General features: G+C 21.2%; 1 protein-coding gene across 5 annotated transcripts in view; it reads right to left on the bottom strand.

The window, feature by feature from the left end:
* LOC122498086 (alpha-actinin, sarcomeric) overlaps window positions 1-20,815 on the bottom strand; it is a 52,929-nt gene that overhangs the window by 11,017 nt on the left and 21,097 nt on the right. For 4 of the 5 annotated variants that reach the window (XM_043605646.1, XM_043605643.1, XM_043605645.1 and 1 more), the window contains exons 3-5: window positions 8,113-8,347; window positions 5,010-5,345; window positions 844-929 (exon numbers count right to left, since the gene is read on the bottom strand). In XM_043605646.1, the coding sequence (XP_043461581.1) occupies window positions 844-929; window positions 5,010-5,345; window positions 8,113-8,347 (657 nt within the window). Of the gene's footprint in view, window positions 1-843; window positions 930-2,035; window positions 2,122-5,009; window positions 5,346-8,112; window positions 8,348-20,815 lie in introns of all 5 variants that reach the window. The other variant, XM_043605644.1, reaches the window with a different exon arrangement.

Raw genomic sequence — 20,815 nt, 5'->3', positions numbered from 1 at the left:
AATTTCCATTTGACATAAATTTCATTTGACATAAATTTCATTTAACATAAAAATCATTTGACATAAAAATATAGCAACGAATTTTAAAATTAGCCATTCATTTTCTTGAGATAAAATCTAATTGGTTTCTTTTAAATTTCGCGCCAATGTTAAATAAATTTCATGTCAAATGAATTTTATGTCAAATGATTTTTGTATCAAATGACTTTTATGTCAAATGAAACTTATGGCAATTGAGATTTTTCACAAGTGATCTTTATATATAGAATGAAATTTACATCAAATAAAAGTCAAATAAAATTTATGTCAAATGACTTTTATGTCAAATGAAACTTTTGAAAATTGAGATTTTTGACAAATGATTTTTATATCAAATGGAATTTATGTCAAATAAATTTTATGTTAAATAAAATAAAACTTATGTCAAATGCAAATTATGATAAATGACTTTTATGTTAAATGAACTTTATATTAAATAAATTTTATGTCAAATAAAATGCCTGTTGAGATTTATAACAAGTGGTGTTTTCAAATTAAATGAAATTTATGTGAAATGAACTTTTTGTAAAATGACTTTTATGTCAAATGGAATTTATGACAAATGAAATTTAAAATGAAACTTTTATGTCACATAAGATTTGGGGGAATATTCATGCTTGTAAAAAAAATAAGAGAAACAAAAGTAAATAAATTCTGAGGAAGAAATTATGCCATTCCTTCACAGAACTTTTGTTGACTTTTGTTAAAAATTAAAAGGATGTGGTGGAATAATTTCTAAAAAAAAATTAAAAAACTTGTTTTTGGATTTGAAATATAAATTTAAAAAAAAGATGAGAAACACACCTTTTGGGCACCACTGAAGCAATGATAATACGAGGATACATAGGTCATCACAGCCCGTTCATCAGGCATTGCTGTGTTTCGCATGTCTAAAAAAAACACAGTCCAAAAATTCAAACCATGCACGGTTAGATCATTCATCCTTCTCTTTTATTTCAATTCTCATTATTTCATTAATAAAACAAGCATTTTTCTTGCAAAACAATTTTTTTCACAATTTCTTACACTGCCTTTGAATTATTTTAATTTCAGAAAATCCTCTCACAAAATGACGACAAAAAATTAATAATTTATTTTTTGTATTGTTAACTCCTTGCTTTTAAGGAAAATTAGTTTTTTATTTTATCAATTTTTTTAGGATCTTTACTTAATATTCTAACACTTTTCAAATGAAATAATTTTCCACAAAAAATTATACAAGAAAAATTTATTTTCTTCTCAATAAAAAAAAGATAAAAATTTAGGTAAAAACGAAAAAATTCTTCTCTTGTAATGTTTAAATTTGAATAATAGAAAAAAAGTTTCAGTATATCTAATTAGAAAAGGAGAATTTTACACATTAAATAAGAAACTAGTAACATGGCCAATTTTATAGTAAATAATATTAATAAATATTTCAATTAATAAATAATATTTCTATTAATATATTATTTTAATATTACTTTTTTTTTCATTACATCGTCATTTTTTAGAGAGATCTCTCAAACAATATTCAACAGCAGTAGAAATAATTAAAAAAAAAAGTTTTGATAAATTCAACAGAAAAAATTTCAATGTATGAAATAATTTCAAAATTACAAATTACAAAGTTCGCCATTCCAAAGTTTGAAATAATTTCAATGTTGAAATAACTGTTGTTAAATAATTAATTGTTGTTAATCATAACAATTCATTTGTTTAAAAAAAAATTATATTGAATTGTTAAAACTATTTTTTCTAAAAAAAAATATTGCTGCTAATTTGAATATGGAAATAATTTGAATACTGAAATTAGCAGTTATCAACAATATTTGGTCGTTAAAGAAACCTTAGATGTCAAGTTGAGACTTGATTTGAGAAGAGAAGGAAGAAAAAAAAGAACAAAAGGGGGGAAAACATAAATGCAATTAGAGGTAAGCGTAAATTTTTAATTCGATTGTTAGAAGGCCACTTGGATTTAAAATTCGAAGAAAATCACGCGATTCATTGCGCTGACCTGGTGTGCACCCTGGAACGCGTGGTAGTAGCAGGACACGTAAGTCATGATTGCCCGCTCATCCGGCTTGGGAGTGTTGATCAAATCTAATGAATACAGCGCATCAGAAATTCGCGAAATTACCTTTCGATTTATGTTAGTGTTTCTGCACAGGCCTCGGACTTTTTCTTTTTTTCTTTACTTTTTTTCTTTCAATTCAATTTTTAAAAGTAAAAAAGTTGTTTATTTCATTCATTTATTTTCTACAAATCGTTTCTTACGTTAATTAATTAATTTAGTCAAACTCCTTTATTATATTTTTAATAATTTTAAATATTTAATAAATAATAAAATACATATATTATTTAAAAAAAAATTATATAAAAAGCAAAATTTCCAAAATTTTAGGAAAATACATTTTTTTTCTTCTATTTTAATTGGATGAAAATTTGACTTTGAAATTATTTAAAAAATTTTATTATTTATTGAAATATTTTAAAAACCAAAATCATACTTTTTTTTGCGATAAAAATTTATTTTGTGCCGAATGACTCGAAAAAAGAAAACAAATTTTTTCTGGAAATTTAAAAATTGTTAAAATAAAAATATAATTACAAAATTTAACAGTAAATAATTAATGAGTCATATTTCGTAAATAGTAAAATTTAGTCCATAATTTTTTTATGTAATAAAAATAAGCAGTATTTTATACTGCTTCTACAAAAAGTAGAATTTTATTAAGAAAAGTCGAATACAATCCGAGGCCTGTGTGATTTGTACCTCTTTCAACTTGGCCCAATATCAGTTTATAAATTTTCGATGGTCAGCCAAATTTTTGAGAAAAAAAAATTTCGGTTTTTCCAAATACCTCTTTTTTAAAAATACACATTTTACAAATTCTTTCAAATTTAATTTATAAAAGTGAAAAAATATACAATTTCTATTCGTACTCTACCTTTCAATAATTTTTGCTCAACCAAAAGCGATTAAAGGTCTTAAAACAAATTTTCCACTTCAGTTCAGTAAAGTTATAAAATTTCGAAAATTACGAAAATATAAATTTTACGTAAATTTAGAAAACACATGAAAATTTACAATTTTTAGAGATGTGAATTTATTTCCCAACATTGCAAAGTATATTAAATTACTTATTGTAGTTTATAAAATTCAGAAACAATTTTACAAAAAAAAACTATTCTTATAAATTTTCTATTATTGTTCATCCACAATTTTTTACGTTTCTCTTATAATTTTTAATAATTAATAGTTTTTTTTTTACTTTACAAGGAATTAAAATTTTTTTAAATATGAGGTCAAAATGTTTATAAAGAATAATATAAATATGCATTTTTTATCATTAATTGTCATTTAGATAACTGCGTAGAAAATACACTATTTTTAAAATTATAAGAATTACAAAAATTACATTCTTTTTTAACAACAAACGTTATCTTCTAAAATTAAAAAAATCTCATTTTTAACTCATTGTCTTGAAGAATTTAATCATAATTTTTTAAAACAATTAAATGTTTTGGAAGAATTTTATTAAAAATCTTAAAAAATAATTGGATTTAATAGAAAACTTTTTTTAAAACGTTTAAAAATAATTAATTTTTCTTAAAAATTTTATCAAAACTGTTGAAAATAATTGAATTTTATTTAATATTTTATTAACAAATTGTGTCATTTTCTAATTTTTATTGAAAATAATTAAATAAATTTTACAATTCTTAAAAATTTTAAAAATAATTGAAATTTTGATATCTCAATTTTAAAATTATTTTAATTATTTTTTAAAAATTTAATTTTGCAATTATAATTAAAATTTCTTAAGTTTAAAAGAAGATATTTGAATATTTTTCAACAAATTTATTTAGACGTTTTGAAAATTAATGGATTTCTTAAAGGAATTTTACAGAAAAAAAGATTTTCAGTATCCAGAAGAAAAAAATTTAAATAATTGAAAATAATTGAATTTTTGCAAAGAATCTACTATTTTAAAAAATAATTGAATTGTTTCAATGGATTTATTAAAATTATATTGAAAATAATTCAATTCCTACGAAGAATTTTACTATTTCCCCCGAAAAATGTTATTATTTATGAAAATAATTGAATTCTTGTGAAGAATTATATTAACATTTTTGATAATATTATAAACAATAATAATTAATTATGTAATTAATAAGTAATTTTTTTAAATTTCGATTATGAAATTATTCAAAAATTAAAATTTGAAAATAAAAGAATTTATTTATTTATTTGTAAAATTTAACTAATTTAAAAGCAAAAAGTAATTTAATAAAAATTAAAATCTTCAATTTAACACTAAGAAACTTTGTAGTTAATTATTTTGATACGTGACAAAAATTATTGTACCTAATAAAAATTTAGTTTAAAGAAGAACCAAATAAAAGTTCAAAACTTTAGAAATACGTTTTCTTTAATTATTTGTAAGACCGTTGACTGTAACATTTAAAACTTGTTTTACGTCATCTTTTCAAGTTTAAAGATAAAATATACACTTTTATTTATTTTAGAAACATAACTCACGTCCAAATAAGTAAAAACAATATTTTTCAAAGGTTTTTTAAAAATAGAAAATGAAATAAAATGAAAAAGCTCAAAAATGAGATTAAAAAAAAGGTTTTTTTTTCGAAATTTATTTCTATACTAAGAACTAAACTGAAAATATTTTTTATTAACCTTTAATCGCTGTAAAGTAGGCAAAAGTCGAATTACAGATTCAAAATTCACTTGGCGAATTTCTTTTTAAATCCAATCAGTTGGAATTTAACCAAATTTTTTTTTAAATTTGCTCCACATTAGACGGAACGAAAATTCATAAAGCTGACAATTTAAAATCGAAAAACTGGAAACAATAATTTTCCCTTTCAGACCAGACAATGAATTCGGTCCAAAAAGGAATTAAAATTCTTAGGGAAAATAATGGAGATTATGAAGAGGAAATGTTTTTTGATTTTTGAAAACTCACCATCGGGATCCAACATTCTGGGGATATCGAGGTATTTTTCGGCAACGTCAAAGGCGGTATTCAAATTTTCAAGAGGATTGTCTTTGCTGAGTTTATTGTAGTCGATGAGATCGGGACGATGACGATGAATGAGAGCGCAAAAGGCGAGACCGTCCTTGAATGAGAGATGGAAGTTTTGCACATTGACATTCTTGTAGGGGGCAGTTTTGCGTTGACACCAAAGAAGAAGACCCTCTTTCGCAGTCATTTCCTCCACGGAGATATCCTGAATGGCGAACCTCAGAATTATCGTCCAAATCATTCCGAGTGTCATCTTCAAGTTACCGTCAACGATTTCTGTTGGAGAAATTCACAGCATTAATAAATAAATAAATAAATAAATAAATAAATTAATTAGTAAAACAATTAATAAATTACAGAATATGATAAATATTTGGATAATTGAATATTTAACTCTACAAGCAGTAACAGCCAGAAAAATTTCTATTTTCTTTTTCCCTGATTTTTGAAAGGAATTAAAATTTTCAAAAATTTCAAGTTCAAGGCATTTTGAAATTCAATAACTTATAAGAATATTATTAAAAAAATATATAAAGAAATCGATGACTCCCAGTCTTCGACTCGGATTCATCGATTTCTTTATGTTTTTTAATTAAATAATGACCGAGAGATAAAAAAATTATTTTATATTATAAAAATATTGTTACTCCAACTTCTTCAAAATTATTTTTATCATTTCAATAAAATTATTATTTTCTAAGATTTTTAACTAAAATTCTTCTTTAAATCAATTATTTTTAATAAGTTTTGAAAAAGTTCTTTGAAAATTGTCAAATCCATTTATATTTACAATTCAATTTTACGTGAAATTTCGATTATTCAGAAATTCTTTAAAAAAATATACGTTAGAAAATAGAAACTTCAAATGATTTCAGAAAAAAATTCAATTATACTTTTTAAAAAAAAAATAATTCTACAGAATTGTTAATTAAAAGTATGAAAAAATCAGATTTTCAAAGATTTCAATGTTAAACCTTTTCAAAAATTCAATTATTTCTAAAAATTCACACAAAAATGCTTTTAATATTCAATTATTTTCTAAAATTTTAACTAAAATTAATTTTTAAATCAATATTTATTAGAAAATTTTACGAGAATTCTATTATTTAAATACAAAAATTAATAATTAATTGAATAATTGAATATTTCTTAGAATTGAATTCTTATAAAGAATAAATAAACAAATTTTTGTTTAATACAATTCTTTCGACGAATTTTAGTAAAATTTTAAGAATAATTACATTTTCTGAGGAATTCGATTAAAATTGTATTAAAAATAATTGAAATTCTGCGATGAGTTTTATTATTTACGAAAATAATTGAATTACTGAGAAGAAATTTATAAAAAAATTTGTAAATAATTGAATTCTTTTGACGAATTTTAATAAAATTTTTAAGAATAATACCATTTTTCGAGGAATTCGATTAAAATTTTTTTTTAAATAATTGAATTTCGGAGAAGAATTTTATAAAAATTTTTGAAAATAATTGAATTTCGGTGAAGAATTTTATTAACATTTTTGAAAATAATTGAATTTTGGAGAAAAATTTTATTAAAATTTTTGAAAATAATTGAATTTCGGAGAAGAATTTTATTAAAATTTTTGAAAATAATTAAATTTCGAAGAAGAATTGAATTCTCATAAAGAAGTTTATGTACAAATTTTTAAATAAATAAAAAAATTTTAAATTGTATTAAAAATAACTGAAATTCTACGATGAGTTTTGTTATTTTTTATAAAAGTAATTGAATTCTTAAAAATAATTTTACTATTTTATAGAAAATAATTGAATGTCTGTAAAAAATGTTAGTATTTATGAAAATACTTGAATTATTGAGAAAAAATGATAAAAAATTTATAAATAATTGAATTTCTGTGAAGCATTTATTATTAATGAAAATAATTAAATTTTTATTAAATTAGAAGAATTTTATACTTAAACTTTTTTTAATCAATTGAATTCTTTTGGAAAATTTTATTAAAATAGTATAGATATTGAAAATCATTGAATTAAGAAAATTTTTTAAAAATAATTGAAATTTTGCCAAGAATTTAATTAAAATTTTGGAAAGTAACTGAATTTTGGAGAAGAATTTTATTATTTATAAAGATAATTGAAAATTTGAAAAGAATTTTTAAAAATTTTTGAACAAATTTGAATTTTGACAATCATTAAATTTGTTCCTTCTTGAAAATTCAATTTTTTTTAGTGTTTTTAACCAAGATTCTTCCTATAAATCCATTACTTTCAATAATTAATTGAATATATATTAAAAAATTGAACTATTTTCAGAAGAATTTGAATTATTAAAATTTTTCAAAAATCGAAGTTCTATAAAATTTTTAATAAAATTCATTCAAAATTGAAATTTTATAAAATTTCAAATAAAAGCCTTTTAAAGTTCATCTATTTATCAAAATTGTAAACGAAATAGTTTTTTTAGGTAAATATTTAATAAGTTCAATTATTCAAACAAAAAGAGAAAGTTCAACTGAAGTAATTCTGAAATCCACTTATTTAGAATTCAATTTAACGAAATTTCAATTATTTGAAAATATTTCAATTAAATTTATAGGATTCAAAAATTTAACTAATTTCATAAAAATTGTAATTACAATTTTTTAAAAATTAACTTCTTCAAAATTTTTTATTTAAATTATGTATTTGTAATTTTTACTTTCTTTTGAAATAAAAATGAAAAATTGAAACTTTTTGAACTAAATATATTCAACTTAAGTTTTTGAAAAATTTTGATTCAAGTTTTTTAGAAATTAATTTAATTTCTGAATTTATATAATTAATTGAAAAATTTTCGTACATTATAAAAATATCGTAAAACTCAATTAAAAGCAATTTAATTTTTAATTTAAATTAAATCCTCATTATTATAATAATCGAATTCTCAAAAAACTTTTTCAAAAATTTCTAAAAATAATTTCTTTAAAGAAGAATTTTAATTGAAAACTCTAAAAAATAATTGAATTTTGGATAAAATACTGACGTAATTTTTAGAAATTGCAAATTAATCCAATGCGCTCACCTTCTGCTCCAATAGAGACGAGCTTCACGCCCTTGCTGGCAATATAGTCTAAGGCTTTGTTTACATTGGCAATTTTATGGAAGCGCATTTTTCCACGGTCGGGTCTTGGAAGGGTTTCACCAGAGATCACCTCAAGTAGGAGCATCAACTTCAATCCATTCCTGAAGTCGTCTTCGATCGATTCGATCGCAGTTCCTGCTTTCCGGAGATGTGAATTGCACCATGCTGTGAATGTCTGCAAAGGAGAAATCATTATCAATACTTTTTCAAAATTCCAAAAGACACTTCAAAATATATCTTATCGGCAAATTAAACTTAAACTGCCACCCACTTAATTTTCGAAATTCAATTTTAAAGTTAAAATATATTTTTTTTTCTTTAAAACCAACATAAAATTTTTAAAAATTAAGTAAATGTAAATATGACCGTTTTTTTTTCATAAAAAAAATTCCCGGTCATGAATTATATTTCCCGGGAAATTTTGTGACAATATTTAAATTATTTTGAGGCATTTAATTAAAATTGCATTGAAAATAATTAAACTTTTATAATTGAATTCTTTCAAAGAAATTTTATTAAAATTAAATTGAAAATAATTGAACTCTTGCCAATTTTTTCGACGAATTTAATTTAAATTGCATATTGAAAATAATTGAATTGTTTTAAAGAATTTTATTAAAGTTGAATTTTTTTAAACTTTGTATTTGAAATTATTCAAAAATTGAAGATGATTTTTGAAAATAAAAAATGTTGTCCTATATAAAACTATAAACAGATTATATTAATTATTTTAGATGTAATGGAAACCTAAACGATAAATTTTATTTCCACTAAGCGAGAGTAAAAAAATTTCTAAAATTTATTCTTCTACATATTTTAACTAAAAAAAAAATTTTTCTCAACCGCATTTTCCCCTTTTCCTTGAAATCGAAGCTTCGAAAAAAAATCGTGAGAAAAGAAAAATTGTGCAACTCCTTTTTTTTATCTCACACAACAATCAGAGTATATATACTTTATCTCGTACTTGTCAGCAATGTTATTTTTGTCTCTCAATTACTTTAGAAAATTCTGCTTTAAAATTCTCGTAAAGAAGTATATTAAAAAGAATGTTATATACTTCAAAAAACTTTAAAAAATACGAATTCAATTTTGATTCCAAAGGAGCTACACAGATATTTTTAGTTATTCTCAAAATAAATTCAAGGTGACCCCAACCATCATTAAAAAGTATCTAATCGTTGGATTTGTCGTTCGAAATATCCAACGACAAAATATTGTTTCAATTGAACAAATTAAATAAGCAGCGAATTTACTGGAAATAAAAAGAAAAAAAAATTATATTTAGAGACAGGAACTTTATGCTTTTCATCGAGACGAAAAATGTAATTCTTTCTAAGAATTTTATAAAAATTTTTAAATATTGATTTCTATTGACAAATTTTATGCAAACTCTAATTTAAATAATTGAATTCCTGAGAAATTTGTATTATTCATAAGAAAAATTGAATTCTTACGAAGATTTAAAAAAAAAAATTTTTTTAAATCATTGAATTCTCTTTGGAAATTTAATGAAAATAGTAGATATTGAAAATCATTGAATTGCGAAAAGTTTTTAAAAATAATGAAATATTGCAAAGAATTCTATTAAAATTTTTAACAATAATTGAATGTCTGTTCTCTAGGGAACAATTTTATTAGAATCTTTAAAAATAACTTAAAAATAATTGAATTTTTCTGATGAATATTGTTATTTATGAAAATAATTTAATTTTGCAAAGAATTTTATTAAAATGCCTCAAAAATCAAAATAATTGAATTTTCGGGAATAATTTTGTTATTTATCTTTAATAATTGAATTCTTTCGAAGAATAATTATTTATGTAAATAATTGAATTTCTGTGAAAAATTCAAATATTTTTGTAAATAATTGAATTCTTCCAAAGAATTAAAAAAAAATTTTTCTTGAATAATTTATTTTTTCAAGGAATTGAAATTAAATTTTTAATTTTAATTTTTTTTTTACATTTTTCGAGTAATTTCTATAAAATCGTATTAAAAATAATTGAAATCCTGCGATGAATTTTATTATTTATGAAAGTAATTGAATAGTTGTAAAGAATTTTATTAAAATTTCCAAAAAATAATTGAATTTCTGAGAAGAATTTTATTATTTATGAAAATAATTGAATTCTTGCGAAAAATTTGATTAGAATTTTTTAAAATAATTGAATTTCCAAGAAGAAATTTATTACATTTAAAAATAATTGAATTCTTTTGATGTATATTGTAGTTTAAGAAAACAATTAAATTTTGCAAAGAATTTTATTAAAATGCATAAAAATAATTGAATTTTGGGGAATAATTTTCTTAATCATCAACATAATTAATTGAATTCTTTCGTAGAATTATTTATGTAAATAATTGAATTCGTGGAAAGAATTTTATTTGAAACTCTAAAAGAATAATTGAATTATTTCAAAGAAAAAACTAAAATTGTATTTAAAATAATTGATTTCTTTCGAACAATTATATTAAAAAATATTTAAAAATAATTGAATTCTTGCGAAAAATTCTAATATTTTTGTAAATAATTGAATTCTTTTAAAGAATTGTAAAAAAACATTTTTTTTAAATCTTCCAAAGAATTTCAAAAAAAGAAAACATTTTTTCAAATAATTGAATTCTTCCAAAGAATTTTTAAAAAAAGAAAACATTTTTTAAATAATTGATTTTTTCGAAAAATTTAAATTAAAATTTTTGAGAATAGTTACATTTTTTGAGAAATTCCTGTAAAATTGGATTAAAAATAGTTGAAATCCTGCGATGAATTTTATTATTTATGAAAATAATTGAATAGTTTCAAAGAATTTTATAAAAATAACTGAATTCCTGGGGAGAATTGTATTAAAATTTTCAAAAATAATTGAATTCCTGAGAATAATTTTATTATTTATGAAAATAATTGAATTACTGCAAACAATTTTATTAAAATGTTTAAATAGAATTTAAGAAAAATTTTGTTATTTTTAAAAATAATTGAATTCTTCATAAGAATTTTATAAACATTGCTTTAAATAATAAATTTTTCCGAAATGTAATAAATATTATGAAAATTTTATTTTAAATAATTGAATACTTATGGAAAACTTTATTTGAGAAAATAATTGAATTTTTCGATTAATTAATTTAAAATAGTATTAAAAACAATTGAAATTCTTTGGTGAATTTTATTATTTATGAAATTAATTGACTTCTTGTTTAGAATTTTATCGAAAATTTTGTTAAAAAATTGAATTTCTATGAAAATTGTTATTATTAGTGAGAGTATTTGAATTATTTTGAAGAACAATTGTATAAAAATTTTGTTAAATAATTTATTTTTTCAAAATTCTTTTGAAAATTCTATTCTAAATTAATTTAATTTTTGAGAAAATTTTATTATTTATGAAAATAATTGAATTTTGGATGATTTTTATCAATTTTTGTTTTAAATAATTGAATGCGTTTGCGAAATTTTATAAAAATACTAGATATTGGAAATAATTGAATTTCGAATATTTTTTGAAAATAATTGAATGGTTTTAAAGAATTTGAGACTATAATTTTTGAGAAGTTTTTTGATTTCTACACTGAGAAAACTGGATAGTCAAACTTAGAGGGTTAGGTTTTGAGTGTTAAGCCTGATTCTCTGAATAGTTAACTTTTCCTTCCGAGTGAGTCAAATTAATCATCGGAGTGTCTATTTATCCCTCCGAGATTGTTACGAAAAACTTAACCTCAAATATAGTCTGTTTGTCCCTCCAGATAGTTAGTTGAATACTCCAGTTTTCTCCGTGTAGTATTAACGAATTTAAAGTAAATTCTAAAAAAAACTAGAAATAGTAGCTTTTAGTGACTGAAATCTAAAAAAAGTACCCAAATAATAGCATAACGAAAAAAGTAGTAAATAGTAGGTTTTAGTAGATGAGTGCGAAGCCTATTAAATTTAAAAATAAATTTACAATTAGAAACTTTTTTGAGCTTATTGTTGTAGTATCCCTAATTGTACAGATAAGACATTGAAATATTACAAAAATGTACCTAATGAAAGTAATTTTGCTGGTTCAAGTTTTTTAGAAGCTACTTGTAATTTTTTTTACTGATGCTTACTTTTTTTAGTAAACATTTTTTTAGTATTTTTTTAGAATTGACTATTTTTGATAAATAAAATATATATAAATACAAAATTGTACCACGATTTATCAAATTATGCTGCAATTATGCTCAATATTAAGGTATAAAATGTTTTAAGTTATTGAATCATGCGGCATACAATGCTCAGCCACATTATGCTGCTTTACAACAAAAATTATACTTTTTAAATACTTTCGCAAATTACAATTATTATTATTGTTTCAAAAATACTTTTTAATCTGAATTTTTGTTTCAACATTTTTGAAATTTATACTTTTATCCTTCAGCATAAATTTTCTGTCTCTAATTATATTTTTCAAGGGAACAGTACTCGTAGAGAATAGATTAAAATCAAATGGAGTAAATTAAAGACATGTATAAAAGGAACGGAATATGAATATTTAGCGAGTGTATTATTTTTTTTTTCAAAAGCTCGCACATATTATATCAACATGTCTAGGCATTTGGAACTTGATTCATCTTGATACTGAGAACTATATTTAGAATTGAAATAGGAGTACTCGCGACTGCTTTCCCAGCAAAAGGAAACTCATCGCAAAATCAACTTTATTGCTGCATTATTAAAACAGGAAATATAATAATGAGCATTATTAAAATTATTTAAAAGAAGATATTGAAATTGCCTCTGAATTTGCTTAGAGTATATTTTAGTAACGACCCCAATCTCTCGTTTTATATATATCTAGTGTCCTGGTTCCTAAACTTTGCTTCCTATTGCTCAGTCGACGCTTTAATATAAATTTTATTACTATGAATTTATCGATATAATCGACGATAATTACCATTTGAAAATTACAAATATAGGTTCAAACTAAGAGTTAAAATTTCAATGTCCCGAAACCCTTTTTATCCTCTTGCAATTTTTTTCCAAAAATACTTCATATTTTCATTCAAATCTTATACTTAAAAACTCCTCTTTGTATTTTTTCAAATATAGAAAATTTTTCCTCTAGTTCAAAAATTCAAAATTCTGAAAAATGTAAAAATGAAAACGAAGCTCACTTTTTTAAAAAGTATTTGTAAAATTTTTGTAAAATTAACTTCTATTTAAGATAAATTTCAGTCTTGATTCGAAAAGGTAGAAAACTACTATAAAAATAATATTTATTTTGCCGCCATTTTTTGTAATTAAAACAAAAATATTTGCAAACATTCTGAGATTATTAAGTTGAAGATTTAAAGCATGAAAGTTAAGACAAAAATTGTTTTTTTCCTCAAGTAAAAAAAAAAGATGTCGAGGGTAAGGATTTTTTTACAGAAAATTATTGAGTGAAACTTAATACTCGTAGCGTAAAGCATGGCGAGCCAAAATTGGACATGAGCCACCACAATCTATTTGTAAGACATCGGTTCCTCCCGCACCAGTTGCATTAACACACATAAAAAAAAACATTTATTCCTCCCTAATATAGGTGCCGAAAATAATTCCCAAACTAATTTTTATTTATTAGTCAGCAAATTTTTGAAATTCATATAAATAACAAACTAATTACTTATATAGTCGTTTACAAAATTAAAAAACAAGAGTTAACAATCGAAACATTTTCATTTCTTTTCCAAGAAAATTACACAAAAAAAATAAACTAAAGTCATAGACACCAAGTCTTAATTTAACTAAAAAGTATCTAAAGAATTTTGTTTAAGTTTAAAACTAGATTAAGTCAATTTTACGACTGAAAATACTTTCAAGGTTAAAATACGGTCAAAAGTGGTTCTAATTGTTCTAATTTAAGGATTTTAGTCAAAGGTGAACTGAAAGTAGGATTTATTTTTTTTACAGTGTAATTGCATAAAAATAAAGTCCCTGAAGTGTCAAAAATATTTTTTTTTCACAAAATCGAAAAAGTGAAGTAATATTTTCAATATTAAAAAAGTATAAATATAAATAAAAAGAAGTCGTTTTTTAATTCCCGAATTCAATAAAAGAAGCAGAATTAGTTGCATTCTTGTCTATAAAAATTTCAAATAATAGTTTTCGACGCTAACTTTCAAAAATAGTAAAATTTAATATTAAAAATTATTATTTCCAAAATAACTTTTATTTTCAAAAAAGAAATTTCTTTTTTTATAAAAATTAGAAAAATTTATTTCAAAAATAGTAAAATTTACGCTAAAAAAAAGAATATTTAATAGTCAGGGTGGCCACAAGTTTCAGTTTAACAATTTCCCTGACAATTTACTGACATTAAATTTACTTTCCCCGACAAAATTCTTTTTACAGGAAAATATGAATGTTTATACGGAAAATGGGTAAAATTTATGAATTTTAATAATTTCTAAAAATTACAATTATAACCCTTCCTGAATTCAATTATTTTTTTACAATTTTCAACTAAACTTCATCTCTGAATCAATTAATTTAAATAATTTCCCAAAGTTCTTCTAGAATTCAATATTATTTAAATACAAAAACTCAATTTTTTATAATAATTGTAATTAGGTACAGAAATATAATTTTTCTATTTTGAAAAATTTCCAAACAATTAAAATTTGGTAAAATCTTTTAAAAATAATTGAATTTTTTGAAAAATATAAATAAAAAATATCAAATTTTTGAAGAATTTTAATTATAACCAGGACCATGATTTCTCAAAAATTGTAATAAGTCCAAAAAGTAAATTTTCATAAATTCTTATTTACATTGTTCGAAGATAATTGAATCTTAAAAAATTATTGTAAAACAAATTTCATAATAATTAGTTTTTAAAAATATTTTAATGTAATTTTTCCAAAATAATTGAGTTTCTTAAAAAAAATTTTGTATATGATTTAAAAAAACGAATTTTTTTTTAATTTTAATTACAAATTTTGAACTTTATTGTTTTTTTCAAAATGTTAAAAAGAATTCTAAAATGTTATTATTGTTGTATGTATTTGAATTTTTGGAAATATGTAATTGAAAATACTGAAAATATTAAATTTAAAAAAATTAGAAGCTAATTTTCATTTTTAAATTTACCTTTTTTTTTTTTTTTTTTTTTTATTTGCAAAATTATCAAACCCACCTTTAAAGATTGTTCATTAAAATTTTTGATATTTCAATTATTTTCAAAATTTGCAATTCAAATTCTTGAAAAATTGATTTTCAAAGATTGTAAATAAATACTTGAAATAAATTAATTATTTTCAATTAAATTTTACAAAATTTCAACTACTCAAAAAGTTTTTGTATTATAGAAATATTTGATAAATTCAATTATGTTAAAAAATGATTCACAAACAATTTCTGAAAGATTTGTTTATAGTTATTTTTCGCATTATAAAAAACAAAATAAGTTGCACTTTTTTAAGTATTAAAAATTGTTATATTTTGTTGCAATGTTTGGAGGAAAAGTCGAAAAAGTCGCAATATTTCAAAATAAATCAAAAAAATTCTCAATTTTCTTAATTTCCCTGACAAAAATTTGTTTCCCTGACATTTTCCTGACTTTTCTGACATGTGGCCACCCTGATAGTTAACTGTAATGTTCGAGGAAAATTTGAATAATTTTTTTTTCAATGAAAAAATTGGCATTGAAAATAGTAAATTTTACCATTAAAAATCGTTATTTTTAGAGTAAATTTTTATAATATTCGTGTAGTAAATTTTATTGTAAATTAGTAAAATATATTCGGAATTTAGTAAAATTTATTCTGGAAATAATTAAATTTGTCAAAAATTTTAAACAATTTGAATTTTTTCAGAAGTAAAGGTTTTTTTTATATTTGTTACCTTTTATGAAAAAAATCTAAGTTTTTTATCTTTTTCTATAGTCCGTAACTTTCTTTAAATTTTTAAACAAAATTACATTTAAAAAATTAGTAAAATTAACTTGGGACTTGGAAAAATTTCCTTTAAAATAGTAAAATATTTAATATTAAAAATAGTTCCTTCCAAAATAACTTTTACTAGGGTTATTTTCAATGACAATTTTTTTTTACAAAAAATAGATAAATTAATTTAAAAAAGAGTAAAATTTATTCTAAAAATAAGAATATTTGATAGCTAATTGTAATGTTCAAGGAAAATTTGAATAATTTTTATAAAAAAAAAAAACTTAAATTGGCACTGAAAATAGTTAAAAAGGGGACTAACCGTGATCCCTGATTTATGTGATTTATTGTTTGTTTGAATTATAATTAATTGATAAGTTCAAAACCGAAGAACTAAAAAATAACTGAATAATTTTAATTATTGCAGAAATCTATCGGAAAAAAAAATTAATTTAAAAAAATTTTTAAAACTTTTTACAATTTTTTAAAAAAATTTTTTTGAATTTTTTACAATTTTATTTTTAAAATTCTTTACAAGAATTTTTAGGTTATCAAGAAAATTGTGATTGGTTAATTTCAAAATCCACGTAGAAATATTTCTAACAGTTAAAGAAAAAAAATTTATAGCTCTTGAATAAATTTTTTCAAAATATTTGCAAAAAAAAAATTTTTTTGAAAAATTTCTGAACTTGGTAAACAAAACTTAGTAAAAAAATTCATCTCTTTAGTTTTTATGAAACTCAAGATATTTATAAATTTATTTATGAAAATATTCTGAATATAGACAGTTTCGAACAGTTTATAAGCTACTAAAAATAGGTCTATTTTTAAAAATCTTAAATTTCGATAATTCATAACTCGAAAATTTGGGCAAAAATAAAAAAATAAAAAAATACGTATTTAATATTTTTCTATAAAGAATAACAAAAAATATATTTAACCGTTTTTAAAATGTCATATAGGAAAATTTCACGTGGAATTGTCCATATATTTTTTATAACAATATATTCAAATATAAAAAGAGAATTAAATTGTTACCTAAAAATTATCTCTATATTTCAATATAAATCTCTTTCTATTAACTAATCACTTTACAAATAGATGGAAAAAAATGTAATATTAAATGAAAATTAATCAAGTTGATGAAAATTAATTGAATCTAATTATCTGCTGGAAGTTTTATTTTATTCGATGATAAAGAGTACAAGATGCCTCGTATACTGAGGATTCATCAAGTATTTTTAAAGCTGCATGATGAAGATAAGAAGTAAATTTATTTTATCTGAGCAAGTAGAGAACAATTTAATGATGTAATCAGTGGTTTACATGGGAGAGCTCAGATTTGCAGTTGTTTTCTTCAACTTTAAGTGAAATGGGTGTTTTCTCCTACAAAATAATAAGAGAATCTTATTATTCAAATAAAAGAACCTTTTTTTTATTTCAATTCTATAATAATTTAATAAATTCTAATAAATAATTCTAATAAATTATTATTTTAAACACCTTTTTTGCTTTTCAGATGTTTTGTTTCTAATAATTAAAGTTTATCATAATCAGGGGATTTAAACCGAATCAAAATTTAGACCATCTTTTGACCCTCTCTTTTAATCCTCTTTGACCCTCTTTTTCTACATCTCTAAACGATGTGGAAAAATCCATTTTTGCAGTGTTTCAGGTCTAAAATAGGATTTAAAAGTGTTAAGAAGACTTAAAAGAGCGGCTAAAAAGAAGTTTTTGGAGAACTTTTAGAAAGTTAAAAATTTTGACTAGAGAAGTGTTTTGTAAATTTATTACAAGTAAAAAATTTTAATTATAAATCTTGATTACATCCAGATGTTTTTGAATTGAAAGCTCTTTGCTAACAAAACTTTTTTCTTAAAAAATCAACAGTGACAAAACCTTTCAGTGTTGTTGATGACAATTTTCTATTTTTCTTGTGATTCATTTTTGTTTTCAACTATACAAAAACTCAAAAAAAGTATTTAAAACATGTTGTTTTTCTCTTATTAATAGATATTTGTATAAATATCTCGGTAGTTATGAGGGCGAAAGTTAATTTTTTTGTTTACTTATTTCTTATTTATTTGAACATTATCACTTTAAATAATAAATAAAAAAATTTTATCAAGTTACTTTTTTAAATACCCATCTACTTATTTTTATTTAATTTTTAATCTTTTTTCAATTTAAATAAAAAAAATTTATGTCGATATTAATAAAAAGACAATTCTGAAATTTATAAATGTACTTGTTTGCTAACCTTGTTGAACACTTGTGAAAAGTTAATGACTTCTAGAAAATTAAGCATGAGTATTTTAATTTTTTTTACATTTTATACAAGTTTGAAATAAGTTAATTTACAAAATAGTCGACTCCTCTATTTTTTTTTAAATATTTAGGGCTTTTTCGATAAGAAGTCACTCATTACAAAAAAAAAAATCTAAAGCAGAACTGTTAAAATCATGATTCTTTTTTCAAAAACCAAATCTTATTTTTTTAGTTTAAATCAAATTTTTTCTGAAGCTTGATTTTAATAATGATAACAGGCTTCACACTCGATTATGAATTTAAAAAAAAGTAGCAAAAAGTATCTATCGAGAAATTAAATTTGACGACTAAAAATTCAACTCAAAATTGAATTTAATCTCTTCAATTTATTTACAGGAATTTAACAATCATCAAAAAAAAAATTTAATTGCAATTTTTCAAATGATTAATTCTTTTTCATAATTTCCAAATTACAATAACTTGTATAATCTCTCTTTAACAAATAATTAAATATTTTTTCCCTCAGGAATTAATATTTTAAATATTTTCAATGTAAAACCTTTTTGGAATTTAATTATTTTTAAAAATTACAACTGAAATTTTTAAAATTAAAAACTGAAAAAATTAAAACTGAAAAATTTTTTATTTTAAATTTTTAAATAAAATTATTCAAAACAATCATTTTTTAGGAAAATAATCAATTAAGAATTTTTTAAACTAAATATATTTAAATATTATTACAGTTTTACCACAATTAAAACTTTCAAAGACAGACAATTATTTAAAATCTTTTGAAATTTCATCAATTTTTATCTAAAATTCAATTTTAAATTCAATTATTGTTAGAAAGTACGACGGGAATTCAATTATTGTTTAAATTCTTATTAACATTATTTAACCACTAATGTTCAATTATTATTTAAAATTTTATCAGAAATTTATTTTTAAATCAATTCTTGTTTAAAAGTTCGACGAGAATTTAATATTATTTAAACAAAAAAATATAAATATTTGATTATTTTTTTAAATAGAATTCTTGTATAAAGTATTTTATCACAATTTTCAACAATAATTGAATTTTTTTAAAGCATTTTAATAACAATTTTTAAGAAATAATTGCATTTTTCGAGAAATTCATTTTAAAATCATATTAAAATTAAAGAAATTAATTAAATAATTGAATTTTCTTTTTCTTTTACAGAATTCTTTATTAAAAATTTTGAAAATAATTAAATTCTTTCGAGGAATATAATGAAAATTGTATTAGAAATAATTAAATTCTTTTAAAAAAAAATTATTCAAAATTAGATATTTAAAATAATTGTTTTCTTTCGAAGAGTTTTATAAAAAAATTTTTAAATATTTAATTTCTTTCAAAATATTTTTCAAAAATTGTATATTATTCAAATAATTAAATTTCTTCTGGAAATTTTATTATTTTTGAAAATAATTGAATTTTTGTGAAGAATTTTATTAAAATTTATTTTTAAATAATTAAATTTTTTTTGCAAAAATTTTATTAAAATCCAATTCCCCCAACTTTTTCTATATCTACTCTGATTTGATGATATTTATCACTTTTGAATTATCTACGATACGATTTCTAAAGAATATTCTATTTTCTGTACTAGATATTAGATTATTCAGTTGCTTGATTCGTCTAACAGAATTAATTTGATTTCATATAGTGTTTTGTCGAAAAGCAACAGGTGCCGAGTAAATTAAAGAAGAGCAGGTGAGTTAGACCGTTAAAATGCGAAACTACTATACGTAACGTTCGCGATAAATATTCGTTCCGCCTGTACTAATGCTCTGTGATGCACAAAAAACAACTTTTCAGCAAGGAGGCTCTAATAAAATTGAAGCAATTTCTTTTAAATCAAAACGTAAAAGATATCCTGAAAGTATTTGCTTATTTATAATTCCTCTAAAAATTGTTTAATTCGAAAAAATCAATGTTATTTTATAACTCAATCGTGTACCTATTTCAATATTTTTCATTGTTCCCATTGAATATCGATCATTAACATTATAACTTAACACTAACGTTTGTTTTATTTTAACTTCAAAATATATTGAAACAATTAGGCCAATTAAGCCCAAAGGCCATTAAGTCTAAACCCCTTATCATTCGAATTATTACTTCAATGGTTTAAAAATTCCGTTTATCAATATAACTTTTCATTTATAATCATTTATAATATAGATTGAAATGCTTGTTACATAACGAACTGATTTTATGTCCCATTATTACTATATAGTTCACTTTGAGGGCTTATTCAGAAACTTGTTTAAATTAAGTAGAAGAAATTAAAATAGGCATTATATTCCATAAAACAAATGTTCTACGGAATAATGCCTTATTTTAATTTCTTCGATAAAAAGAATTTTATCTGCAAATCGAAAAAGTTTTACCTTTTCTTTGCTTCACAAGAAAAGTTTTTCGATGTACATAATTTCTTCTTACCCCCATTTCTATTCTAAAAAA

Source organism: Leptopilina heterotoma, unplaced genomic scaffold (genome assembly GCF_015476425.1).
Source record: "Leptopilina heterotoma isolate Lh14 unplaced genomic scaffold, ASM1547642v1 Lhet_142, whole genome shotgun sequence".
NCBI lineage: Eukaryota > Metazoa > Arthropoda > Insecta > Hymenoptera > Figitidae > Leptopilina > Leptopilina heterotoma.
Note: the sequence above shows the minus strand (reverse complement) of the source record. Positions and strands in the feature narration are given on the sequence as shown.